General features: G+C 33.8%; 1 protein-coding gene across 1 annotated transcript in view; it reads right to left on the minus strand.

The window, feature by feature from the left end:
* Positions 1-27802, minus strand: part of MALRD1 (MAM and LDL receptor class A domain containing 1) — a 607787-nt gene that overhangs the window by 568518 nt on the left and 11467 nt on the right. The window contains exons 3-5 of the mRNA XM_061181405.1: positions 27380-27520; positions 9850-9944; positions 9600-9761 (exon numbers count right to left, since the gene is read on the minus strand). Coding sequence (XP_061037388.1) covers positions 9600-9761; positions 9850-9944; positions 27380-27520 — 398 coding nt within the window. The remainder of the gene's footprint in view (positions 1-9599; positions 9762-9849; positions 9945-27379; positions 27521-27802) is intronic.

The following is a 27802-nucleotide window of genomic DNA, read 5'->3' on the forward strand; positions in this document are numbered from 1 at the left end:
GGTAAAAACCCACCTGACAAAACAAATGAAGAGGAAATAGGCAGTCTAAATGAAAAACAATTCAGAATAATGATAGTAAAGTTGATCTAAATCTTGGAAATAGATTGGAGAAAATACAAGAAATGTTTAACAAGGACCTAGAAGTACTAAAGAGTAAACAAACAATGGTGAACAACACAATAAATGAAACTAAAAATTCTCTAGAAGAAATCAATAGCAGAATAACTGGGGCAGAAGAACGGATAAGAGACCTGGAAGATAAAATAGTGGAAATAATTACCACAGAGCAGAATAAAGAAAAAAGAATTAAAAGAATTGAGGGCAGCCTCAGAGACCTCTGGGACAACATTAAATGCACCAACATTCGAAATATAGGGGTCCCAGAAGAAGAAGAAAAACAAAGGGACTGAGAAAATATTTGAAGAGATTATAGTTGAAAACTTCCCTAGCTTGGGTAAGGAAATAGTCAATCAAGTCCAGAGGGCACAGAGAGTCCCATACAGGATAAATCCAAAGAGAAACATGCCAAGACACAAACTAATCAAATTATCAAAAATTAAATACAAGGAAAAAATATTAAAAGCACTAAGCTAAAAGCAACAAATAACATACAAGGGAATCCCATGAGGTTAACAGTTGATCTTTCAGCAGAAAATCTGCAAGCCAGAAGGGAGCGGCACGACATATTTAAAGTGATGAAAGAGAAAAATCTAAAACCAAGATTACTCTACCCAGCAAGTATCTCATTCAAATTTGACAGAGAAAGTAAAACCTTTATAGACAAGCACAAGCTAAGAGAATTCAGCACCACCAAACCAGCTTTACAAAAAATGCTAAAGGAACTTCTCTAGGCAGGAAACAAAAGAGAAAGAAAACACCTACAATAACAAACCCAAAACAATTAAGAAAATGGTAATAGGAACACACATATCAATAATTACCTTAAATATAAATGGATTAAATGCTCCAACCAACAGACATAGACTGGCTGAATGGATACAGAAACAAGACCCGTACATATGCTGTCCACAAGAGACCCACTTCAGACCTAGAGACACATACAGACTGAAAGTGAGGGGATGGAAAAAGTTATACCATGCAAATGGAAATCAAAACAAAGCTGGAGTAGCAATTCTCATATCAGACAAAACAGACTATAAAACAAAGACTACTACAAGAGACAAAAAAGCACACAACATAATGATCAAGGGATCAATCCAAGAAGAAGATATAACAATTGTAAATATTTATGGACCCAACATAGGAGCACCTCCATACATAAGGCAAATACTAACAGCCATAAAAGGGGAAATCGACAGTAACACAATCATAGTAGGGGACTCTAACACCCCACTTTCACCAATGGACAGATCATCCAAAATGAAAATAAATAAGGGAACACAAGCTTTAAAAGATACATTAAACAAGATGGACTTAATTGATATTTATAGGACATTCCATCAAAAAACAACAGAATGCACTATCTTCTCAATTGCTCATGAAACATTCTCCAGGATAGATCATATCTTGGGTCACAAATCAAGCCTTGGTAAATTTAAGAAAATTGAAGTCGTATCAAGTATCTCCTCCGACCACAACGCTATGAGACTACACATCAATTACAGGAAAAAATCTGTGAAAAATACAAACACATGGAGGCTAAACAATACACTACTAAATAACAAAGAGATCACTGAAGAAATCAAAGAGGAAATCAAAAAATACCTAGAGACGAATGATAATGAAAACACGACGATCCAAAACCTATGGGATGCAGCAAAAGCAGTTCTAAGAGGGAGGTTTATAGCTATACAAGCCTACCTCAAGAAACAAGAAAAATCTCAAATAAACAATCTAACCTCACACCTAAAGGAACCAGAGAAAGAAGAACAAACAAAACCCAAAGTTAGCAGAAGGAAAGAAATCATCAAGATCAGAGCAGAAATAAATGAAATAGAAACAAAGAAAACAATAGCAGAGATCAATAAAACTAAAAGCTGGTTCTCTGAGAAGATAAACAAAATTGATAAACCATTAGCCAGACTCATCAAGAAAAAGAGGGAGAGGACTCAAATCAATAAAATTAGAAATGAAAAAGGAGAAGTTACAACAGACACTGCAGAAATACAAAACATCCTAAGAGACTACTACAAGCAACTCTATGTCAATAAAATGGACAACCTGGAAGAAATGGACAAATTCTTAGAAAGGTAAAACCTTCCAAGACTGAACCAGGAAGAAATAGAAAATATGAACAGACCAATCACAAGAAATGAAATTGAAACTGTGATTAAAAATCTTCCAACAAACAAAAGTCCAGGACCAGATGGCTTCACAGGCGAATTCTATCAAACATTTAGAGAAGAGTTAACACCCATCCTTCTAAAACTCTTCCAAAAAATTGCAGAGGAAGGAACACTCCCAAACTCATTCTATGAGGCCACCATCACCCTGATATCAAAACCAGACAAAGATACTACAAAAAAAGAAAATTACAGACCAATATCTGATGAATATAGATGCAAAATTCCTCCACAAAATACTAGCAAACAGAATCCAACAACACATCAAAAGGATCATACACCACGATCAAGTGGGATTTATCCCAGGGATGCAAGGATTCTTCAATATACGCAAATCAATCAATGTGATACACCATATTAACAAACTGAAGAATAAAAACCATATGATCATCTCAATAGATGCCAAAAAAGCTTTTGACAAAATTCAACACCCATTTATGATAAAAACTCTCCAGAAAGTGGGCATAGAGGGAACCTACCTCAACATAATAAAGTCCATATACAACAAACCCACAGCAAACATCATTCTCAATGGTGAAAAACTGACATGATTTCCTCTAAGATCAGGAACAAGACAAGGTTGTCCACTCTCACCACTATTATTCAACATAGTTTTGGAAGTTTTAGCCAAACGAGACAAGGATGTCCACTCTCACCACTATTATTCAACATAGTTTTGGAAGTTTTAGCCAAACGAGACAAGGATGTCCACTCTCACCACTATTATTCAACATAGTTTTGGAAGTTTTAGCCACAGCAATCAGAGAAGAAAAAGAAATAAAAGGAATACAAATTGGAAAAGAAGAAGTAAAACTGTCACTGTTTGCAGATGACATGATACTATACATAGAGAATCCTAAAAATGCCACCAGAAAACTACTAGAGCCAATCAATGAATTTGGTAAAGTTGCAGGATACAAAATTAATGCATAGAAATCTCTTGCATTCCTATACACTAATGATGAAAAATATGAAAGAGAAATTATGGAAACACTCCCATTTACCATTGCAACTAAAAGAATAAAATATCTAGGAATAAACCTACCTAGGGAGACAAAAGACCTGTATGCAGAAAACTATAAGACACTGATGAAAGGAATTAAAGGTGATACAAACAGATGGAGAGATATACTATGTTCTTGGATCGGAAGAATCAATACTGTGAAAATGACTATACTACCCAAAGCAATCTACAGATTCAATGCAATCCCTATCAAATTACCAATGGCATTTTTTATGGAACTAGAACAAATTATCTTAAAATTTGTATGGAAACACAAAAGACCCCTAATAGTCAAAACAGTCTTGAGGGAAAAAAACGGAGCTGGAGGAATCAGACTCCCTGACTTCAGACTATACTACAAAGCTACAGTAATCAAGACAGTATGGTACTGGCACGAAAACAGAAACATAGATCAATGGAACAAGATCGAAAGCCCAGAGATAAACCCATGCACCTATGGTCAACTAATCTATGACAAAGGAGGCAAAGATATACAGTGGAGAAAAGACAGTCTCTTCAGTAAGTGGTGCTGGGAAAACTGGACAGCTACATGTAAAAGAATGAAATTAGAGCACTCCCTAACACCATACACAAAAATAAACTCAAAATGGATTTGAGACCTAAATGTAAGCCCAGACACTATAAAACTTTCAGAGGAAAGCATAGGAAGAACATTCTTTGACATAAATCACAGCAAGATCTTTTTTGTTCCACCTCCTAGAGTAATGGAAATAAAAACAAAAATAAACAAATGGGACCTAATGAAACTTCAAAGCTTTTGCACAGCAAAGGAAACCATAAACAAGACGAAAAGACAACCCTCAGAATGGGAGAAAATATTTGCAAATGAATCAACGGACAAAGGATTAATCTCCAAAATATATAAACAGCTCATGCAGCTCAATATTAAAGAAACAAACAACCCAATCCAAAAATGGGCAGAAGACCTAAATAGACATTTCTCCAAGGAAGACATACAGATGGCCAAGAAGCACATGAAAAGCTGCTCAACATCACTAATTATTAGAGAAATGCAAATCAAAACTACAATTAGGTATCACCTCACACCATTTACAATGGGCATCATCAGAAAATCTACAAACAACAAATGCTGGAGAGGGTGCGGAGAAAAGGGAACCCTCTTGCACTGTTGCTGGGAATGTAAATTGATACAGCCACTATGGAGAACAGTATGGAGGTTCCTAAAAAACTAAAAATAGAATTACCGTATGATCCAGCAATCCCACTACTGGGCATATACCCAGAGAAAACCATAATTCAAAAAGACACATGCACCCCAATGTTCACTGCAGCACTATTTACAATAGCCAGGTCATGGAAGCAACCTAAATGCCCATCGACAGATGAATGGATAAAGAAGTTGTGGTACATATATACAATGGAATATTACTCAGCCATAAAAAGGAACGAAACTGAGTCATTTGTTGAGACGTGGATAGATCTAGAGAATGTCATACAGAGTGAAGTAAGTCAGAAAGAGAAAAAGAAATCTCGTATATTAATGCATGTATGTGGAACCTAGAAAAATGGTACAGATGAACTGGTTTGCAGGGCAGAAGTTGAGACACAGATGTAGAGAACAAACGTATGGACACCAAGGGGGAAAAGCGGTGGGGCGGTGGGGGTGGTGGTGTGATGAATTGGGCAATTGGGACTGACATGTATACACTGATGTGTATAAAACTGATGACTAATAAGAACCTGTAGTATAAAAAAACAAACAAACAACAACAAAAAACAAATAATACTAAACTTTCTTTCGGTTATTTGTATGGAAATATGTTAATGTAAATGTTTCAGACATTACATGAAATTTCTAAAAATCTTATATGTTCTGGTATAATATTATAAGTCATAATTCTAGTTATTACTTTAAAATGTATATCTCAGAAATAACTAAATTTCCTTGTCAATTGCATTATTACAAACTTTCATCAACTCTTTAACCATGGTCATTTTTAAGTCTTTTGTCATTTACAGACAGTTCTGGGTATACTCTGATGCTTTTGCAAAAATGTTCCTATAAAAGGGTTTTTTCTTCAAGGAATTCATGGAAAAGACTCTGACAAGTACAGGTTTCTGGCAACTGACTATACTGCTGAACTGAATGAATAAGCATTTTCAGAACTCTAATCGAAAACTGATGAATTCATAAAAGTGCTAACAAAAGATCAAGATGAAAAAAAAAATTAATTACATGGGACTGAGTGAACTGATGAGGATGATTATAATTTTTGTGACTTTGTTTGAATAAAAAAAAAAAAATCCCACAAGGACTCAGAGGCAAAAAATATACAAATCAATTTTCACTGCAAAGTAAAGGAGCTGTTACAGTGGAGGATTGCTGGACTGAATGTCAATATTATGACATAGTATGAGTGTGTTTCGTGTTTGGTAATTGCAATTATTGCTGCATTTGTTGTGATCATCCATTTACAACGCTTGGTGTCAGTTTATTTATCTCTCGTAAAAATCAAATACAGTGTGTGTGTGTGAAAAAAAAAGGGAAAAGACTCAAATCAACAGAATTAGAAATGAAAAAGGAGAAAAAACGACTGACACGGCAGAAATACAAAGGATCATGAGAGATTACTACAAGCAATGATATGCCAATAAAATGGACAACCTGGAAGAAATGGACAAATTCTTAGAAAAACACAACCTTCCAAGTCTGAACCAGGAAGAAATAGAAAATATAAACAGACAATTCACAAGCACTGAAATGGAAAGTGTGGTTCAAAATCTTCCAACAAACAAAAGCCCAGGACAAGATGGCTCGACAGGCAAATTCTATCAAACATTTAGAGAAGAGCTAACACCTATCCTTCTCAAACCCTTCCAAAATATAGCAGAGAGAAGAACACTCCCAAACTCATTTTACGAGGCCACCATCACCCTGATATCAAAACCAAAGATGTCACAAAAAAAGAATACTACAGGTCAATATCACTGATGAACATAGATGCAAAAATCAACAACAAAATATTAGCAAACAGAATCCAACAGCACATTAAAAGGATCATACACAATGATCAAGTGGGATTTATCCCAGGAATGCATGGATTCTTCAATATACGCAAATCAATCAATGTGATAAACCATATAAATAAATTGAAGAATAAAAACCATATGAACATCTCAATAGATGCAGAAAAAGCTTTCAACTAAGTTCAACACCCATTTCTGATAAAAAAAAAAAAAAAAACTCTCCAGAAGGTAGGCATAGAAGGAACTTACCTCAACATAATAAAGGCCATATATGACAAACCCCCAGTCAACATCATTCTCAATGGTGAAAAACTGAAACCATTTCCACTAAGATCAGGAACAAGACAAGGTTGCCCACTCTCAACACATAGCTTTGGAAGTTTTAGCCACAGCAATCAGAGAAGAAAAAGAAAAAGAAATAAAAGGAATCCAAATCAGAAAAGAAGAAGTAAAACTGTCACTGCTTGCAGATGATAATGATACTATACATCGAGAATCCTAAAGATGCTACCAGAAAACTACTAGAGCTAAGCAATGAATTTGGTAAAGTAGCAGGATACAAAATTAATGCACAGAAATCTCTTGCATTCCTATACACTAATGATGAAAAATCTGAAAGAGAAATTAAGGAAACACTCCCATTTACCACTGCAACAAAAAGAATAAAATACCTAGGAATAAACCTACCTAAGGAGACAAAAGGCCTGTATGCAGAAAACTATAAGACACTGATGAAAGAAATTAAAGATGATACAAACAGATGAGAGATATACCATGATCTTGGATTGGAAGAATCAACATTGTGAAAATGACTCTACTACCCAAAGCAATCTACAGATTCAATGCAATCCCTGTCAAACTACCAATGGCATTTTTCACAGAACTAGAACAAAAACTTTCACAATTTGTATGGAAACACAAAAGACCCCTAATAGCTAAAGCAATCTTGAGAAAGAAAAATGGAGCTGGAGGAATCAGGCTCCATGGCTTCCAACTATACTACAAAGCTACAGTAATCAAGACAGTAGCTTTGGCACAAAAACAGAAATATAGATCAATGGAACAGGACAGAAAGCCCACAGGTAAACCCACATACATATGGTCACCTTATCTTTGATAAAGGCAGCAAGAATATACAATGGAGAAAAGACAGCCTCTTCAATAAGTGATGCTGGCAAAACTGGACAGCTACATGTAAAAGAATGAAATTAGAACACTCCCTAACACCATACACAAAAATAAACTCAAAATGGATTAAAGATCTAAATGTAAGGCCAGGCACTGTAAAACTCTTAGAGGAAAACATAGGCAGAACACTGTATGACATAAATCACAGCAAGATCCCTTTTGATGCACCTCCTAAAGAAATGGACATAAAAACAAAAATGAACAAATGGGACCTAATGAAATTTACAAAACCTTTTGCACAGCAAAGGAAACCATAAACAAGACGAAAAGACAACCCTCAGAATCGGAGGAAATATTTGCAAAAGAAGCAACTGACAACGGATTAAACTCCAAAATATACAGGCAGCTCACGCAGCTCAGTTTCAAAAAAAACCAACAACCCAATCCAAACATGGGCAGAAGACCTAAATAGACATTTCTCCAAGGAAGATATACAGATTGGCAACAAACACATGAAAGTATGCTCAACATCACTAATCATTAGAGAAATGCAAATCAAAACCACAATGAGGTATCACCTCACCCCGGTCAGAATGGCCATCATAAAAAAATCTACAAACAATAAATGCTGGAGAGGGTGTGCAGAAAAGGGAGCCCTCTTGCACTGCTGGTGGGAATGTAAATTGATACAGCCACTATGGAGAAGAGTATGGAAAGTCCTTTAAAGATTAAAAATAGAACTACCATATGACCCAGCAATCCCATTACTGGGCATATACCCTGAGAAAACCATAATTCAAAAAGAGTCATGTACCACAATGCTCTATTTATAATAGCCAGGACATGGAAGCAACCTAAGTGTCCATCAACAGATGAATGGATAAAGAAGATGTAGCACATACATACAGTGGAATACTACTCAGCCATAAAAAGAAACGAAATTGAGTTATTTGTAGTGAGGTAGATGGACCTAGAGACTGTCATACAGAGTGAAGTAAGTCAGAAAGAGAAAAACAAATGTTGCATTCTAACACATATATATGGGATCTTAAAAAAAAAAAGGTTCTGACGAACCTAGGGGCAGGACAGGAATAAAGACGCAGATGTAGACAATGGACTTGAGGACACAGGGAAGGGGAAGGGTAAGCTGGGCCGAAGTGAGAGAGTGTCATGGACATATATACACTACCAAATGTAAAACAGATAGCTAGTGGGAAGCAGCCACATAGCACAAGGAGATCAGCTTGGTGCTTTGTGACCACATAGAGGGATGGGATAGGGAAGTTGGGAGGGAGACGCAAGAGGGAGGAGATATGGGGATATATGTTTATGTATAGCTGATTCACTTTGTTATACCGCAGAAACTAACACACCATTGTAAAGCAATTACACTCCAATAAAGATTTTTTTTTTAAAAAAGCAAATTCGTTCAGAATAAAATGCTTTAGGATCCCATTTTTACTGGAAAATTTTGCTTGGCTGTCCAAAATGTTAAAGTGGGCAATACTTTTCCAAGAACTCCCATAATAATTATTAGATTATAATTTCCACCATCCATAAGTTTTATTAGGCTGCATAAATAAGTTTGTCTTTTATAGGCTTGCATTGGCTTTAATTCTTAAATTTATTTTGGAAAATAAAGGCTGTATTGAATAATTTGACTTTCACCATGAAATGAATATGACAATGATTCCACTTCAACAGCATTTGGAATTAGTATTTAAATCAAACTATTTCCTCATTACCTAAGATAGTTCCGTTCTCTCAAAAGCATGAGAAAACTTTGGAAGGGAAGTGATTCTTAAGAATAAGAAATGAAAAAAAAGAGAGGATTGTAATAGTGAGAGTCTTTAAGAAAAGTGGAGGGATTCAAGAAATTAGGAAGAGTATTAGAAGGTCATATTTTACTTATATATCAATATATGTTAATATATAACAGCCTTAGTTTTGATAAATTTAAAACTTTTTAAAATTGTCTTTTAGGGTGACTGGCCATCCCAATTTTCTGACTGTTTGGTTTCAGCACTTGAAGTTCTGCAAATTCCTCAGTCCTCAGACAACTGGGATGATTAATCATCCTGCTTTTAATTCACCTGGTGCAAAACCTCTATACTTTATCGTTTTTCCTTCAAACACAGAAAATACAACGTGCATACCTGAAATCTCTGGGGGCTCTGGATTTTGAGGACAGTCCTCTCCCACTGATTTTGGAGCCCAGCCGTGCTTTGCCATAAATGCCGTGTAGGACCACCACAGGTAGTTTGAAAGCCAACTGTTAATTTGCCATTCATCTGGCTGGAGAAGTAATAAAATGTAATCTGTGAAAAATAATGAATGTCCAAATAATTATAATAAAGAAGTCCCCAAATGTGGAAAGTAATTCAAATGCTGTGTGCTTTCAAATACCTGACAAGCATGTTGGTTATTTGTGGAAAGAAAAACTCTGCTTCGTAAGTTTGAGGAAGGAGAATCCACGTTAGAGACCAATGAGAGGAAGTGAGCTGTTAAAAACAACGGTCAGTGTGTTAGATGCAGAGCCATCACTGGTAAACTTATTTAATACACCAGGCAATAATTCAGGCCTATATCCACATTGGGTCAATATATTTTTGTTTAAAGAATGAAATATTTAACCGTACCATTTATTTTTGCAAATGGTCTGGCTGATACTGTTACTTCAATATATTCCCCAGTAAAATAACTAATTGTGAGTATACTCCCTAAAACACTGTTACGGGCTGTAGTCCATGACCAAATTCATCTCATAACTTAGAAAGTTATAACCCAGCAAAGATGATATCCAGGGAAAACATTATACTGGGACTGCCCACCAAAATAAGTAATTCAATGAAGAATTCAAAAGAGATCCTATTTTGTTGTGTTTTTCTCCGGAAAGAATTGGATCAAATAGTCCCAGCTTTTTCCAGGATATGGAAAACGATACTGAGTCCCGATGCTCTTCTGTATGCTGCAGTACAGACCATGCCGGTCAACTTACTATTTAGAAGCCTATAAAATAAATGTGGAACATTCCCTGGGCTTTCATAGATTTTTTGCAATGCTTGACAAGGTTATAGTGTATAATATGGGAACCACTGTTTCCTGCTCATCTATTTGGTATGCCACTATTTGTCAAAAAGAATGAAAAAATGATGTTGATGATGATTATGATGGCATACCTACCCAAATTATTCAGTGGTATTTGAAAGCTGTCTTGGAAATCAAATTTAATTGTCACATCATTGAGAGACTCAATAGTAAAATTATGAAACCTAAAAAACCTCTTCTTCCCTACAGCTATTCCAAAATTGCACCCTAATGAAGCAGAAAAGAACATTAATGATTGCATATAACATAGTCATAAGCATAACTGAAGTCCCTGCAATAACAGAAAATTGTTCTCAGAATGTACTACCTGGAATAATTTTATAAATATAATTTAGATGAAGAGCTGGTATCATGGTGATACAAGTGGACAACCATTAGTTTGCTCTTGCTTCATATTCAGCAGGGAAAGCAAATGCTAAGCAAGTGAATAATCAAACGAGCATAATAAGCCATATGGATTTATTGTTTGCAGTTTAAATACAATTATTTGCAATACAAATGGTAATAGTATTCAACAGGCCTTCAATTACTGTTTATAAATATTCAGCTACTAAAAAGCATTTGTGATACATACATACAGTAAAAATTATTTTCATTTGTCAAGGAAATCACTTAAATTAACCATATTTATTTTTGAAAGTTTGGTCTTAAAAATCAGATTGATACATTAAGCTATTAAATAATAGAACAGCATTTTCAATAAAATAATAAATTATATGAATATTTAAGCTAGGTGTTTTATAAATACAAACTATGTCATCTGGCACATTTTATGACACTGTAAATTATTCTGTATTTTGTCAAAAATTAAACGAGGTTAACCTTCAGGTTATCATAAAAAGTAAAGTTTTAAATTCAGAAACAACTTGAGATCCTTCAGCATTTGTTCTAGTAATAAGATTTCTTTTCATGGGGTAAAAAAGTATTCAAAATGCACCCAATAGTAATACTTGTTTTTTTGTTTTTTATTTATTTATTTTTTTAAATTCCAATTTAGTGACAATAGCATTCTTTCAAATGCACACTCAATTTTACCTTGCTCCCTATGAGTATAGAAGTTCTTTAATTCACAGTTGGATATGTTCCTTAGAGAACATCATCTTATAGAAAGTTATCTTGCTTTCCCTAGGACTTTAGTTATCAGGTCTATGAGTATAAAAGAAAGAAGCAGATCCTTGGCAGCATAAGTTTTTCCCACATGCCCATTCCCTCATCTGATATCCTCTCCTACTGCTGGCTCTAAGCATCAAAAAGAGACTTTCAAAGCTGATTTAAAAAAAAACAAAAAAAGGTATTCAATATTCTCTCCACACACCCCTCTTAGTCCTTGAGGGAGCCTAGTAACATCATACCACACATACACACAACACCATCCTCACCACATGTCTCCTATTAATCTCTACCATATTCATTTCAGTTTGTTCATATGATTCATAAATTCCCATTTTATTCCTGCATCAATAAAAGCAACTGCATAGCCTGTCTTCGAAACAGATTTAAAACCACCTTGTGGTGAAGTCGTTAATTATTAAAGCTACAAAATAAGAATTATTAAAATTACAAAATAAGACAGGATGATTTCATTTATAATCTTAAATGTTTATGTTAAAGGGCTTTTTCTTCTTAGTAGCTGGGTACATGTAGGAGTAAAACCCCAGAAGTATATAAAATATGAAAGCAACAAAAACCATGAATCAAGTTTTGAGGGCCAATTCAATAACTTTGGCAGTGAATTACACCAATCTTGATCCTTAGAAAAGATAAGGTAGAATTTTCAGTCTCACTTTCTTCAACTACTGATAGGCAGTCTTGCCTTTCCTCCATTTCCCAAGTTCTAAGTGATTAATGGGAATGAATGTAAGCAGGAGAAACAGAAATCCTATTGCATGCTGTAGAGTAACCAATGGGCTCAAAGGAACTCGAAAAACTGAGTATTTTAACAGTAAGATTATATCCAAAAAAATCAGGCTGCAGGAATGGATCATTGTGACAAGATCCAAGGCCTGAAGCAAAGGTTAAAATGTCAAAACTTTTGGAACAGGAAAAGTGTGTTCATTTGTGACAGAAATATGGCTCAGTTCAGATAACAGAGGTTAAATAACAGTCTTAGATACAAACTCCTTCAAGTTGGTAATTTCTATTTATTAAATTCCATTTTTATTGAATCATAAAGTTTTGCCTCATTCCTGTTCATTAAACTAACAAGTTTGACATAAGCACATAATATTTGTTAAAACTGTATCAAAGGATACCCTCAAATAGTAATCCCCTATAATTGCTAGCAATGTGTAAATAAATGCTGCCATACACATTTAAGTCTGCTTCAGTGATAAAGGGCTAGGTGAATCACTTTAGGGAATCATAAAATATGCAATAAAAATGAGAGTGATATTAATAAAAATGTCAATGTAAAGACCTCTGAAATTTTTCTCCTCAATAAAAGCAATGAAAATATTGGCAAAAATGGCCACAGTAAAGCTTACGGCAAACTGGAGACCTTTTATTCAATAAATAACTGAATCTCAGTAAAAACAGTAAATTTTAGGGGGGGTTTTCTTTTCCTTTTTCTTTTTTTAACTTGGCCCTATTCCCACCACTCTCCAGCTCCACAGCAACTATAAAAAATGGCAGCCCACATTCCTAGTGCAGCATGGCAACCACAGAAATGAGCAGAATAGAGTTAAAACTCTTTCAAACCTCATTACCAAATAATTATCAAATAATTATCATTATTTGATATGTCTGGTGTTTCCTGAAAGACACCACTTATAAGGCTGTCTGAAATTGCCCAGTGCAAATAGACTCTTTACAGTAGGCATGTGTTGAAAACAATTACTGCAAGTGTTTTAACTTTACTGTTGCTTGGTGCAGTACATAACATATGGGGCCAACAACAGACTAACCAAAAGCTTAAAGCAAAACTGGAAACTGAAATGTCCCATAGGAGCTTTGAAATGCTCCAACATCTTCCCGCAAACCTATAGAGACACATGCATGCATAGGGCTGTACACATGCTCTGGAAAGACCTGAAAAGGCCCTAAGCTCTCATCTCTGGCTGACTTTGAGGCTCTCTTAAGGTAGGAAGTGAAGAATAAGACAGAGATATCAACTGCCTAAGTAAGTATTGAAGATACACCACAATAGAGCCCCTCAACAAACACTGGGAAATTTACTGGTTCCAGGCATTTAAGAAACTCTCTTTCCAGCTGACCACTTAGCTGACCAAGCAGAGAATTCAATGGACACACATGACAGGAATAAAGACTTTACAGAATTATTCCAGGAAAGTCACTAAAGTAAAAAACAACAAATACAACAAACCACAGCAAACTGTAAAAGTGAAGGAAAAAGATTTCCACGCTTGCCACATTATATTGTTGTAGATGTCCATGTTGCAAAAGAAATTGTGAGAAATGCAAAGAAACGAAAAAATGTGACTCATACAAAGGAAAAAAACAATCAAACAAAAGTGTCTCTAAGAAAGCCCAGACATTGGACCTACTGAAAAAAAGACTTTAAATCAGCTATTTAAAATATTTCAAAGAGCTAAAGGAAACCATGTCTAAAGAACTAAGAAACCATGAGAATGATATCTTACAAAGTAGAGACTATCAGTAAAGAGATATAAATTATAAAATCAATAACTAATCACTATAATTGATTGTTATACTTGATAAAAATCAAACTCAAAATTCAGTGTTGATGGGCACACAATATATTAAGATGCAATTTGTGGCAATAACAGCATAAAGGTGGGGAGAATAGAGCTAGGTAGGACAAATTTCTTAAATACTATTGCAATTAAATTGTACTAATCCAACACAGATTGTTGTAATCCCTAAAGCATCCAGTAAACTAGTTAAAAATATTATATATATACATACAATATATAATACATATAGAAAATATATATGTAACAGAGAAGAAAACAGTAATGGAGGAACAGAGTAACAAGAAAGACATAGACAGAAAGCAAATAGCAGATAGCAGGTGTAAATCCTATCTTATCAGTAATTATGTTATATGTAAATGGATTAAAGTCTCCAATCAAAAGTCTGAGGTTGATATATTGTATAAAAACATAAGCCAACAATTCAACTACAAAAAACAGGCTGAAAATAAAGAAATATAAAAAATATACAAACAACTAAAAGAGAGCTGGAAATTCAAAAAACATATTTTAATGCACAATAAAAATGTTATTAGAGACATAAAAGAACAATTTATAATGAGAAAAGAATCAACCCATCAAACAAATAACAATTATAAATATATATGCATCTAAAAACAGAGCCCCAAAATATAAGAAACAAAAACTAATAGAATCAAAGTGAAAACAGAGAATTCAACAATAATAGTTGGAAACTTCAACACCCCATTTTTCAGAATGAATAGAACAATTAGACAGAAGATCAGTAAGGGTATAGAAGATTTGAGCAACACTATAAACCAATTAGACCTAACAGACACATGTGGAATCCTCTATCCAACAGCAGCAAAATGCATATGCTTCTATTGTGCACACAAAATGTTCTCCAGGAAAGACCTTATTTTAGGCCACAAAACAAGTCTCAATACATTTAAGAGGATGTTAATCATACAAGTATGTTCTACAGCTACAATGGAGTGATTTGAGTCAAGAGCAGAAAGAAATGCAGGAAATTTGCAAACATGTAGACATTAAATAACACACTCCTAATGGGTCAAAGGTGAAAATCAGAAGAGAAATTAGAAAATACTTGAGATGAATAACTAATTTAACTGCATCTCATGCATTTTGAAGCATTGTGAAAATACAATATATCAAAATGCATGAGATGCAGTTAAATTTGTGCTTAGAAATAAATTTATAGCTATAAATTATTAAATTTAAAAAAAAGTTTTAAAATCAACAATCTAAACTTTCACCTTACAAAGCTGGAAGAAGAGCAAACTAAACCCAAAGCAAGTAGTAGAAGAAAATAGTAAATATTAGAGCATAAATAAATCAAATAGAGAATAGACAACCAATAGAATAAAATTAAATAAACCAAAAGTTGGTTTTTGGAAAGATCAACAAAATTAACAAATCTTTCACTAGACTGACCAATAAAAAAAAGAAGACAACTCAATTTACTGAATGAATAGTGAAACAAGGGTCAGAACTACCAACTTTATAGAAATAAAAAGAATTATAAGGAAATATTATCAACAAATGCAGGCTAACAAATTAGATAACCTTGATAATCTGAAAAAAATCCTAGCAAGACACAAAAACTGATTCAGGACCAAAACTGACTCTAGTAGAGATAGAAAATCTGAATAGATAACAAAAGAATGAAGCAGTAACCAAAAAGCTCCCCACAAAGAAATTCTCAGTCACAGAAGGATGAACTAGTGAATTCTATAAAACATTTAGAGAATTAACACTAACTTCACCAACTCTTGCACAAATTATAAGAGGAAAGACTTCCCGACTCATTCTGTGAGGCCATTATTTCCTTGATAGCAAAACCTGGCAAACATATCACAAACATATCAAAAAAAAGAAAATTATAGATCAATATCCCTGATTAACATACATGTAAAAATACTAAACAAAATACTGGAAAGCCTCATCAAGCAAGACATAAAGATATAAAAAGGATTATTCACCAGGACCAAGTGGAATTTATCCCAGGAATGCAAATTTGGTTCAACATATGAAAACCAATCACTATATGAAAACTAATCACTATAAAACACCATATAAATAAAGGCCCAAAATGACATGATCATCTCAATAGACGCAGAAAACACATTTGACAAAGTCTAACACTTTCTCGGGATAAAAAACACTTCATATATTAGTCAGAGACGTGAACATGCTTACCTGATAAATGACATCTACAAAAAAACCCTCAGCTAACATCAAACCTGATGGTAAAAGTTCAAAAAGTTTTCCACTAATGGAAATAAGGATATCTGCTATCACCAATTCTATTCAACATTGCACCCAAGTTTCTAGGTGGGCAATTAGACAAGGAAATGAAATAAAGGGCAGTCAGAAAGGAAACAGAAAGTAAAACTCTCTCTATTTGCAAATGACATAGTCTTGTACATAGAAGGTCCTAAGGAACCATGCGATTACATCAGCCCATTTGAACAGTCGATGATAATCTTCCCATGTTAAGATCAGCTAATTGGTAACTTTAATTACAACTGCAAAGTCCTTTGACAGAAGTACCGAGATTAGTGTTTGAATAACCAGGGGATGAGAATCTTGGGGGGACATCTTTAGAATTCTGCCTACTACAATCAGTAGTCACTAATTTGGTTCCCTTGTTCCATTTGCTATGTTATAAGGTACTGACCAAAATCTATGAGGCCTAAAGCAGTTATGTTCCTACGAGTTCTCCCTTTACTGATTCGGTTGTAGGACACTGAATCAGCATAACTAATCATCAGAGTTGCGAGACTTCATTTGCAGAGAACTAAAATCTTCTGGGTCCTTTCCAACCACTTTAATTGGTAAAAGTCCCTGCCCACTTTCATGTGGCAGAATCTCAGTCTACTGACCATTTGGCTATGATTCAAAAGGTACATTCTTTGAAATTTGGATCATATTTATTTCAATATACATTTATTTTATTTTACGTATTTCTGTTCAGTGTGGATTCAGTATGAGGCTGAATTAATTTGAATTAATACTCATATAAATTTAACAAATAAGTCACCTGCCTGTAAAGATAAAATTTCTGCCAAAAGGAAAGCAAATGATATACAGGAAAAAATTCTATGTCTACAGAGAAATTGTAGCACATATTATTTTTTGGCTCTAATTAGTGAAATAATATCATTTACTTTAAGATAGGTTGACTACTAATTTATGTGGAGTAATTTCATTGATGTCATATCAGTTAATTCAAATAATCATCTGGGTTGTCAATTATGATTCCTTGACTGATATATTACCTGAATTTGAAATAAAAGGAATGAGGAAATAAACAAATATATTATCCAATAAAAAATAAGCATCACATTTATAGAAGAATTATATAAACCTCATGTAGCTTATTTTAAATGCACACACATGCAGGCACACATCAAGAACCCTGATATCATGAACTTGGCAATCAAATAATTTGTGGGAAAGAAAAACAAAAACGGAAGCTCTCTGCAAAACACTACTTGAGGCAGAATGAATTATGAAGTACCAAATGTGTATGCCTTTGAAATTAATTATGTGGTGTGGCTGAGGAGTTGCATTATCCATCAACCCTCTCGTTTCCACTGCCTGATTGGACAGTATTGGTAATTATTGGTAATAGGACCGTCAGCTGTGATGGAGTTTGGGTAGAGATGGGAAAAGAGGGAAGGAAATGGTACTGATGAGCAAAATCAGTAACCTTTGGGTGACATAATTCCTGACATTCCCAAATACACTTTTGGCCTAATCTTCATTTCCAGAGACAGTATTCTCTAGCCATAGCAGACTGCTGTATCATTGCCTGGGCACACCAAGTAACTCTATATGGTCCTTATGTGGTTCTTTCAGTTTGAAATATTTCTTTCACTTCCTTGTCCATTGAAATATCACTCATCTTTCAAGTCCTTTCTCAAATGCCCTTCTCCTTTCCAGTGTCAGAATTTGCCTATAGCCACAGAGCAATCTGCTCAGACTAATATTATAGTACTTTTCAAATTTCTCCCTGTATTAAAATTAACTGGGTTATTCTTGAGAATGCTTTCCAAAGAGATCATAAACACTCTAATATGCAACGTGTATCTTAAAAGTCTTTATAACATTCACAGCCTTTATCATGATGCCTTACACACACTGGGCTTAATAAGAGCTTTTGAACTGAAATTAACAATTGATAACAACATATAAAAATATATGTTCATAAACGTAATAAATTTTTCATCTTTAATTAATTTTTACTTTTAAACTAGTATAACTACAATATTAAAGATGCACAAGTGGAAAAATACACTGTATACCCACTTAATGAACACAATTCTTATTTTTATTTTTATTATAAGAAACAGGCTTAACTACTGTAACAAAAGCTCTTCCATAATTGAAAATTCAGATGAATTTTTAAATAACAGTGTAATGAAGTTGATTTCTTTGCAAAATCAGAGTATAGATCAAAGTAAGCTTCACCTATGTTTGCTACAAAAATGAATTGAATACTGACCACTAAAATTAAGATTATAACTTATCTGTTAGTGGAGGAATTTTATCCTTTACTTATGTATCTCCATTGCATATTGTCAGATGCAAAAATGCTCAATTAATGTTTATTGAACAGACTAAGGGACAGCAAACTATGACCTGCAGACAAATCTCACCTTCCACCTGATTTTGCATGGCCTGAGAGCTAAGGGTTTTTACACTTTTAAATGGTTAAAAAAAATTCAAAAGAATAGTATTTTATGACATGTGAAAGTTATATGAATTATAAATTCCAGTGTCCATCAGTAAAGTTTTATTATAAAATAGTCATGCTTTATCTTTAAGTATTGTTTATGGCAACTTTCGCAGTATAGTGGCAGAGTTGAGTAGTTGGGACACAGACTGTATACCCTAAGAAGCCACAATTATTTACTATCTGGCCCTTTAAAAAAAATATGCAGATCCCTGGAATAGAACATTAATGTTCAGGTTAATGTCTCCATTACTAAATTGCAGCTTCACTGGGGACAAGATCTGTGTTCTTGTTCACTATTATAGCTACACATACACAATGTGTGGAATAATATATATGCCCAATAAAAAGTTTTTAAATTAATATATAAAATAATAAACATTACTTTTTCACTAACATCAAAATAAATGGATATTAAGACTATAAAGGCTATAAAAACTTGATCTACAGAGTGAGAATATGAGACTCTTTTCTATTTTTTGTCTTTTGCTGTTTCTTATTAATAAAAGAATCTAAATCACTGTCTAAATAACACAGACTGCCAAGTAGATTATGGTTCCTAGTGCCCTTCAGAAAGGGCAGCATCGATCAGTTTAGGACATCCTGGTGTTAGAAAACCCAGTGATGAATATAATGCTTATATTAAAAAAACAAGGAAAACCTAAAAGCTTTGGCCTGAGGTTAAGCTACCACTGCAGCTAAAACACTGATAGAAAGGTTGCTATTTCCTTAGCCTGAAGAATCAGGTAAAGAAGCCAGGGACATGCAGGTCCACCATAAATAAAGGGCAGAATTCTAGAAAGAAAAGAGCCAGAAAAAGGGGTGACCCATGTTCTATGAATAAACTCTACCCAAATCTCTGCCTAAAACTGAAGCATGAATGTGCAGCGAACACTTCTAGTAACTAAAGCTAAAAGAGCTGAATTGATATTTGAACTACTGAATTGATATCTAAACTACAAAACAGAATTCTCAATTTGAGTCTAAGCAAGCTAATCATCTACTTAAACGAAATCAATCATAAATACTCTCAATAAATATAACAGAATCCAGAAACTCTACAGTAGTAAATTTACAATGTCATAGATATGATCCAAAATTATTTGACAGAAAAAGGACCAGGAAAATATGACCATGCCATGGGAAAAGACAGTCAACAGAGGTCAATTCTGAGATGAAGGAGACAAGGATTTTAAAATTACAATTATACTGATGCTCAGTGAAGGACAATACACTCATAATGCATGAAAGGATAAGAAATTTAGTAGAGAAATTAACACAATTTAAAAGCAATCAAATGAAAATTTTTATAGAATATCTGATATTTTTTAAAAGATCATTGGATAGGCTTATAAGCATATTAAAGATGACACAGAAAAAAATCACAGAACTTGAAAATAAATCAACTGAAATTATTCAACGTGAAAAAAGAGAAAACAATCAAAATATATAAGACCCTCAATAACAATATGTTAGACATGTTGTCTAACATCATGATGATTGAAGTCCAAGAAGGAGAGGAGAGAAAGAATGAGATGGAAAAATATATCTGAATAAATAAGGGGAGAACACTTTCCAAAACTGGTGGAAAAACAATTTTAAATTCATGAAGCTTATTTAACCTGATTAGGACTTTTAAAATTTCATGCCTAGGCACATTATAGCCAGTTGATTAAAACCAACATAAAAGATCTTGATAGCACTAAGAAAAACAAAGTTATATTAAATATAGCAAAACAATCATTTTAATAACTGTGAATGTCACATCAGGGAATAGGGAGGCCAGAAGACAGGGAAATAATATCTTTAAAGCACTAAAAGAAAAATATGTCTATGAACAATTCTATATCTAATAAGAATATATTTCAAGAATAAAGGGAAAATAAAGACATTTTCAGTAAAGGAAAACTAACAATTTATCATCAGCAGAACTGGACTACAAGAAACACTAAAGGAAATTCTTTACGCTGAAGAGAAATGATACTAGAGACAAACTCAGATAGTCAGAAGAAATGGAGATTATTGCAAGTAATGAATATGATAAAAGAATATTTTTCTCTTAATTTATTTTTAATAATATTTAAAGAAAAATAGCATTGACTTGTAAGATTTATAACTTACATATTACAGATTATAGACGTAATACATGGGATCACTATAAAGTAAAGGACAATGAGAAAGGGATAAATGGCCTATGCTTTTCTAAATTTTCTACATTATAAGGATATTTTACAATATCAATTTTAAGTATACTATAAAGAGTTAAGAGTATATGCCATAATCCCTAGAGTTACCACAAAATTAAATGTTAAGACATACATCTAAAAAGCCATTTAAAACAGGATTTTTAAAAATATTCAAATAATCCCAAAGAAGGCAGAGAAGGAGACCAGAAGGATCAAAAACAGAATGTTCAAACAGAAGACAAATAATAAAATGTTGAGATAAATCTAACAATACCAATTATTATATTAAATTAAATGGATTAAACATTCCAATGAAATGAATTATCATAATGGATACAAAAGCAAGATTCAACTATATGCTGTCTCCCAGAGACACACTTTAAGTATAAAGACACAGACAGGTCGAAAACAAACAATAGGAAAAAATATATCGTAAAAACAACATAAGAAAAGACAGATGACTTGCACACTATTTTATCACCTTAACCTAATTGATAGTTATAGACCCCTATACCCAATAATTGCAGAATACACATTCTTTTCTAATTCACCTGGTAGTTTCACCTAGACAGATTATATGCTGTATCATAAACTAAGTCTCAAAATAATTTAAAAGATTGAAATAAAAGAATGTATTAACCAAAAGGTAATTAAAATTAGAAGTCAATAATAGTATGTCAAAACCCCACAAACATAATATTTGGAAATTCAACAGCACACTTCTAAATAATCCATGGACCAAAGAATAAGTTACAAAGGAAATTAGAAAATGTTTTAACTGAATAGTATATATCAAAACTGGTGAACCAAAATGTCCACATCAGGAAATAAGAAAAAAAAGAAAAAGAAATAAAAGGAAAATCCTAGGTAGAAGAGAAGAAGAGAGGAGATAAAACACAAATAATCAACAGCAGGAATAAGGGGGGTTGTTGCTATACATTCTACAGACATTGAAAGGATAACTGACTCTTAACAACAACTTCATGCCAACAAATTTGACACAGTAAAAATAGAAAAAGTGGATTTCATAAAATTAAAGACTTCTCATTAAAAATATCAATAAGAAGATTAATATACATTCCACAGACTTGGAGAAAATATTTGTAAGCATAAATCTTAGAAAGAATGGGAAGCCAAGATATATAAAAACTGGTACAAGGAACTCTCATTCATTGCTGATGGGAATGCAAAATGGTACAGCCACTTTAGATGACTGTTTGGCAGTTTCTTATAAAACTGAGCATACTCTCACCATAGAATCAAGCAGTCATGTTCCTTGGTATTTATACAAAGGAGATGAAAACTTATGCACACACAAAAACCAGGAGCTGGATGTTTATGGTAGCTTTATTCATAATTGCCAAAATGTGGAAACAACCAAGATGCCCTTCAGCAGGTGAATGGGTAAACTACGGTACATCCAGACAGTGGAATATTATTCACCACTAAAAAGAAATGATCTATCAAGCCATGAAAAGACATGGATGAAACTTAAATGCATATCAATACATGTCATTATACATTTGTCCAAATCCATAGAGTGTACAACGCCAAGAGTGAACCCTAATATAAACTATGGACGTTGCGTGAAAATGATGTGTCCATGTAGGTTCATTGATTGTAACAAATATACCACTCTGGTGAGGAAGTTTTGTAGTGGGGGGAGGCTGTGTGTATGTGGGACCATGGGGTGTACAGGAAATCTGTGATGTCTATTCAATTCTGCCGTGAATGTACTCCAAAATTAAAGCCTATTTTAAAAATTACAACTCATTCATAAAAAACAAGTAGCCCAATAAAAATTAAGTAAAATATGAGCAGAAAATTTACAAAAGAAGATATATTAATAGCCAATAAGCTCATGCAAAAGAGACCAATATCAACAGTCATCAGGAAAATTCAAATTCAAACCGCGGTGAGATACCACCACATACCTAGCAGAATGATCAAAATGAAACCAGTAAATAGAAAATATTAACAAAGGTGTAGAACAACAGGAAGTCTCATAGATTGTGGTAGGAGTGTGAAATTGTACAGCTACCTTAGAAAAAGCTCCGGCAGTTCTCATAAAACTAAACATCCATTGACGCAGCATTTCAGTTCTAGGTATTTACCAAAGAGAGTTAAAAACATATATTCACAATGACTTGTACAAAAACGTTCATAGCAGTTGTATTCATAATAGCCCAAAACAGGAAGAAAACACAGGTGTCCATCAATAGGAGAACGTACGAATAAACTTATTCAATTGCAAACTGCTCAGCAATAAAAATGAAAGAACTCATGTTACATGCTACAAGCTGGATGAATCTGAGAGCAAAGTGAGAAAAGCCTTACACAAAAGGGCATATAATGCACTAGTTCATTTATATGAAGTTCTAGAATAGGCAAAGCTAATCTATGGAGGAGGAAAAGGGATTAAAGCAGTGATTATTTTGGGAGCAGAGGATGGGAGCAAGGATTGCTAGGAAGGGACCTGAGGGAACTCTCTGGTGTGACAGTAATGTTTCACATTTTGTTAGGGGTTTGAGTTGCACAGGTGAATGAATTTGTCAGAACCTATCCAATAGTATTGATACACTTAAATTGGTATTTTCATATAATGTAAGTTTTACTTCAAAGGGAAAAAAAAAAAAAAAAAAAGAACTGTAATGAATACCTAACTCCAGCACAAGGACAAACTTTTTCTTAAGGGACCAAATAGTTTAGGCTTTGTCGACATATGGTCTCTGTCACAACCACTCAACTCCAAGACTGTAGTACAAAAGCAGCCACAGACAATTTGTGAATGAATGGGCATGGCTGTGTTCCAATAGAACTGTATTTACAAAAATAGGAAAATCACCCACAGGACATGGTTTGTTGACCTCTGCGCCTAGTTAATGATACCATGTTGCCGTATTTGCGGTAAAGTTATTCCTGCAACTTTCTCTGAATGCATAGAAAATATGACAGATTGATGGATGGAGAAAGGGATGGGTGGATGGATAGATATTGAAAAACAAACATAGAATAGTAATTTTAATTATATAACCTAAGTGGTAGGTATATGGTTAGTCACAGTAAGTTTTTTCAAACTTTTTCACCTTCTTGAAAATTTTTATAATAAACTCTTGTGGGGGGGACATACAAATAAAAAATAAGTGGGTTCATAGATCCTGTTCATAGCTTACTAGGCAAAATGGAGCTAATATGGCCATAAATTAAGAAACACAGTGTAGATGAAACTTTCAAAGCTATTATGTGCTGCCCAACAATCCCACATGACCAAAGAAATGCCCCAGAAATGGGTCCTGCAGGTGTGTCTGTGGAGAATAGCAAAGGACCTCCAGTCCTAGACTATTATCATCATACCTCCCTAGAACAAAATAAAAAGACTGGATGCTGTTTAATAGTGTGTGTGTTTCATAATATAATATATGGGTTTTAGACCCAATTTAGCCATTGGGTAAAATAACAAAAGTTCTCATAATCCCATTTAAACCTAATTTTAAATACCCAAAAAAGAAAAATAATCTGTGGTATAAAAGGAAATATTAACTTTCCAAATAAATTCTTTTTATCTTTGATAACCTATACAGTTTAGGTTTACAGAGAACTATACCTTTTAAAAACCTCACGTATCACCTTTACCATGAGCTGAATTCTAGAATTATTTAAAACTCTTTATTTTTATAAGAATTAAGAAAAACTCATATTTTATAAGAAAAACTTTTATATTCTTATAAGAAAAACTATTACATTCCATTCTTTTAAAAAAGTTTTACTGGGCTTCCCTGGTGGCGCAGTGGTTGAGAGTCTGCCTGCCAATGCAGGGGACACGGGTTCGAGCCCTGGTCTGGGAAGATCCCACATGCCGCGGAGCAACTAAGCCCGTGTGCCACAACTACTGAGCCTGCGCGTCTGGAGCCTGTGCTCTACAACAAGAGAGGCCGCGATAGTGAGAGGCCCGCGCACCGCGATGAAGAGTGGCCCCCGCTTGCCCCAACTAGAGAAAGCCCTCACACAGAAACGAAGACCCAACACAGCCAAAAAATAAATAAATAAATAAAATAAAATTTTAAGAAAATCAAGCATCCTTCCACCATCATGCCTTTAAAAAAAAAAAAAAAAAAGTTTTACTATCATTGCAAAGATGTATTTGAATTTCTGTAATGATACTATTTTATCTAATTACAATGCTATACACTTTTAAAAATCAATACTACAGCTTAATCACTCTGCCTCAAGCTTTAGTAGACTTCAAATATTGACACAGTGATGTTTTTAATGTTCTAATAGATTTTCAAACTTAGCTCTCAAAGCTTCTCAAGGCATTGATTACATGATGAAAAATATTAATCTGGAGCACTGACAAATTATTTCAAGTGTAAGTTAATCAAAAATTTTATTAATACTCATGAAATAAGGATTGTTGAATGGAGACAAGATTCCACCATGACTATTTTTTCCATAAACATTTTCAAGCACCTTATATCTGAAGGCAAACCATTTGCTTATTTAAAGCAGTCTCTAGGGAAATACTCATATTTTAACATTTAATTGTAGTTATAAGAGATGCATCACTATTATTAAAATCACTAGCCTTCAATTATTACGCTAGGCAACATTTTGCCCCTCTTTCCCTATGAGGCTTATAGTATTATTATTATTTCTATTTTACAGATGAGGAAACTGAGACCACACAGCTAGCAGGCTAGCAGGGCCAGGGTTCAAACACAACCAGTCTGACTCCAGAGATCTTAAATTAAACCAAGCGATATAGCTAAGATAGTGTCTGCCTATATAACATCTCAATTTTGATGTGAATTGGTCCCATTTTATCTCTTTACTAGGCTATCAAAAAATTAGCATGGCAAAATAAGAAAAGAGAAGGAAGAAAGAAAGAGGGAGGAAATGGAGGAGAAAAGAAAAGAGATGGAGACCCTGATGTTGTCTAACTTCAAGACGAGGCGGCAATAAGAAGAGAATCAGAGCCACATATAACATAAAAAGAAAATACCAAGTACGCTGCCCATGATGGAGACTAAGGTAAGTAACTGTACACTGTGAAAAATCTTCTTCTAAGTAAAAGGAAAAAACAGTGAGGAGGTTCTAAAAGGGAAATGGTATCACAATGGCTAAAATTTGGGAAGCAGATTTAATATCACCATCTAACACAACTGTATCCATAATAAATGTTTTACGTAATTCCAGTGAGTCAGTCCTGTTTGTGAAGTCTGGCTCCCCCCGTTTTTATTTTTGGTGATAAAGTTGGCTTATTCCTAACAATTGTTAAAAATTCTTTTTTAAAACTTATTTTTGTCATCAAAGCCAAGGACAATAAACTCCATTTTACTTACATAAGAGTTAAAATTAGGAACACCAAAATTATTCAGAAATGTACTAAACATCAACTTTTATCAGATATTTTATGACAAGTTCTACTTACAATATCTTACTTAGCTCTCAAATCCTATCTTATGATAGATTTTAGAGTTGAGAAAACCAAGGTTTAACAAAGTAAATTGCTCAAGATTATATAGCTAGTAAGTCACAGCACCAGGATTCTAACCACATGTATAGTATTTATGTAAACATTTCCAAACTACTAACATCTAATCGCTTTAAATTGTCTCTAGGGAATACTCATATTTAACATTTAATTGTATTTATTTGAGAGAAGTATAAATTTTATTAACAAATCACCAGCCTTCAATTAGTTATGCCAGGCAAAAGATTACCTCTTTTCATACCATGTGTAAGCCCATCAGATGAAGGCAGACACAGAGTCAGGTTTTGCTCACTAAAATATCTTAATCACCTGGTATAAAATGGCAAGTGAATGAACTTCATTAGTTAACAAATAAAGAAATTAATAAATGTCTGGCTCCAGAACTCGCATCAGAGCTTTCTAGTCAGCCGAAGAAAACAAGTATTACTAGAGAAAGCTAAAATCAGTCTAAACAAAAGCAAAGATATTTGACAAATTAATCTATGTAGTACTGTGTTTAAATTTCACAGTTTCCTTACAGAGTCAAAATAGCTAGAAAATCCCAATTATTATCTAGATAGACCTTTGGGGTCCCAGGAACCCAATTATAAGAATCTAATATGACATTTTAGAATCATAAATATCTTGAATATAGTTAAAGAATGTATAAAATTAGACATTATCATCATTGATATCTAACCATCAGCCATGATTCTACTGTCCTTACCAACCACTTGACAAAAAAAAAAAAAAAAAAGAAGTTCAAAGCACTTACCAGACATATCACCATTGTGGTCATGAAATGGACGTGATGGGCCAGTCATCCCATTCCTCTTTGTCCAGCCAAGTCGCAGACTCTGATCTTGCATCATACTACAGAGTCCATCCTCAAAATCACATCTTTCATAGTGTGAGCCTAATGAGAGAAAAAAGAAATCCACTTTCACAACCCCACATGTTGCTTTTTAAGAAATAAAACAATAGGTGAAAAAGAAAGCTTAGGAACAAATTACAAAGAGATTACCGTCAGGATAATTTCTCACAATTTAAGTCTACTTTATCAATGCAAAGCTTTTTTGCATATGACATTCAAATAAATCACCCCATATTAAAAACCAGTGTGGTCATACAGGAAGAATGCCACACATGAGGTCAGAAGACTGAGGACATAATCTTGACTTTGTCTCTTATTAACTGA

This window comes from Eubalaena glacialis, chromosome 2 (genome assembly GCF_028564815.1).
Source record: "Eubalaena glacialis isolate mEubGla1 chromosome 2, mEubGla1.1.hap2.+ XY, whole genome shotgun sequence".
In the NCBI taxonomy this organism is placed as follows: domain Eukaryota; kingdom Metazoa; phylum Chordata; class Mammalia; order Artiodactyla; family Balaenidae; genus Eubalaena; species Eubalaena glacialis.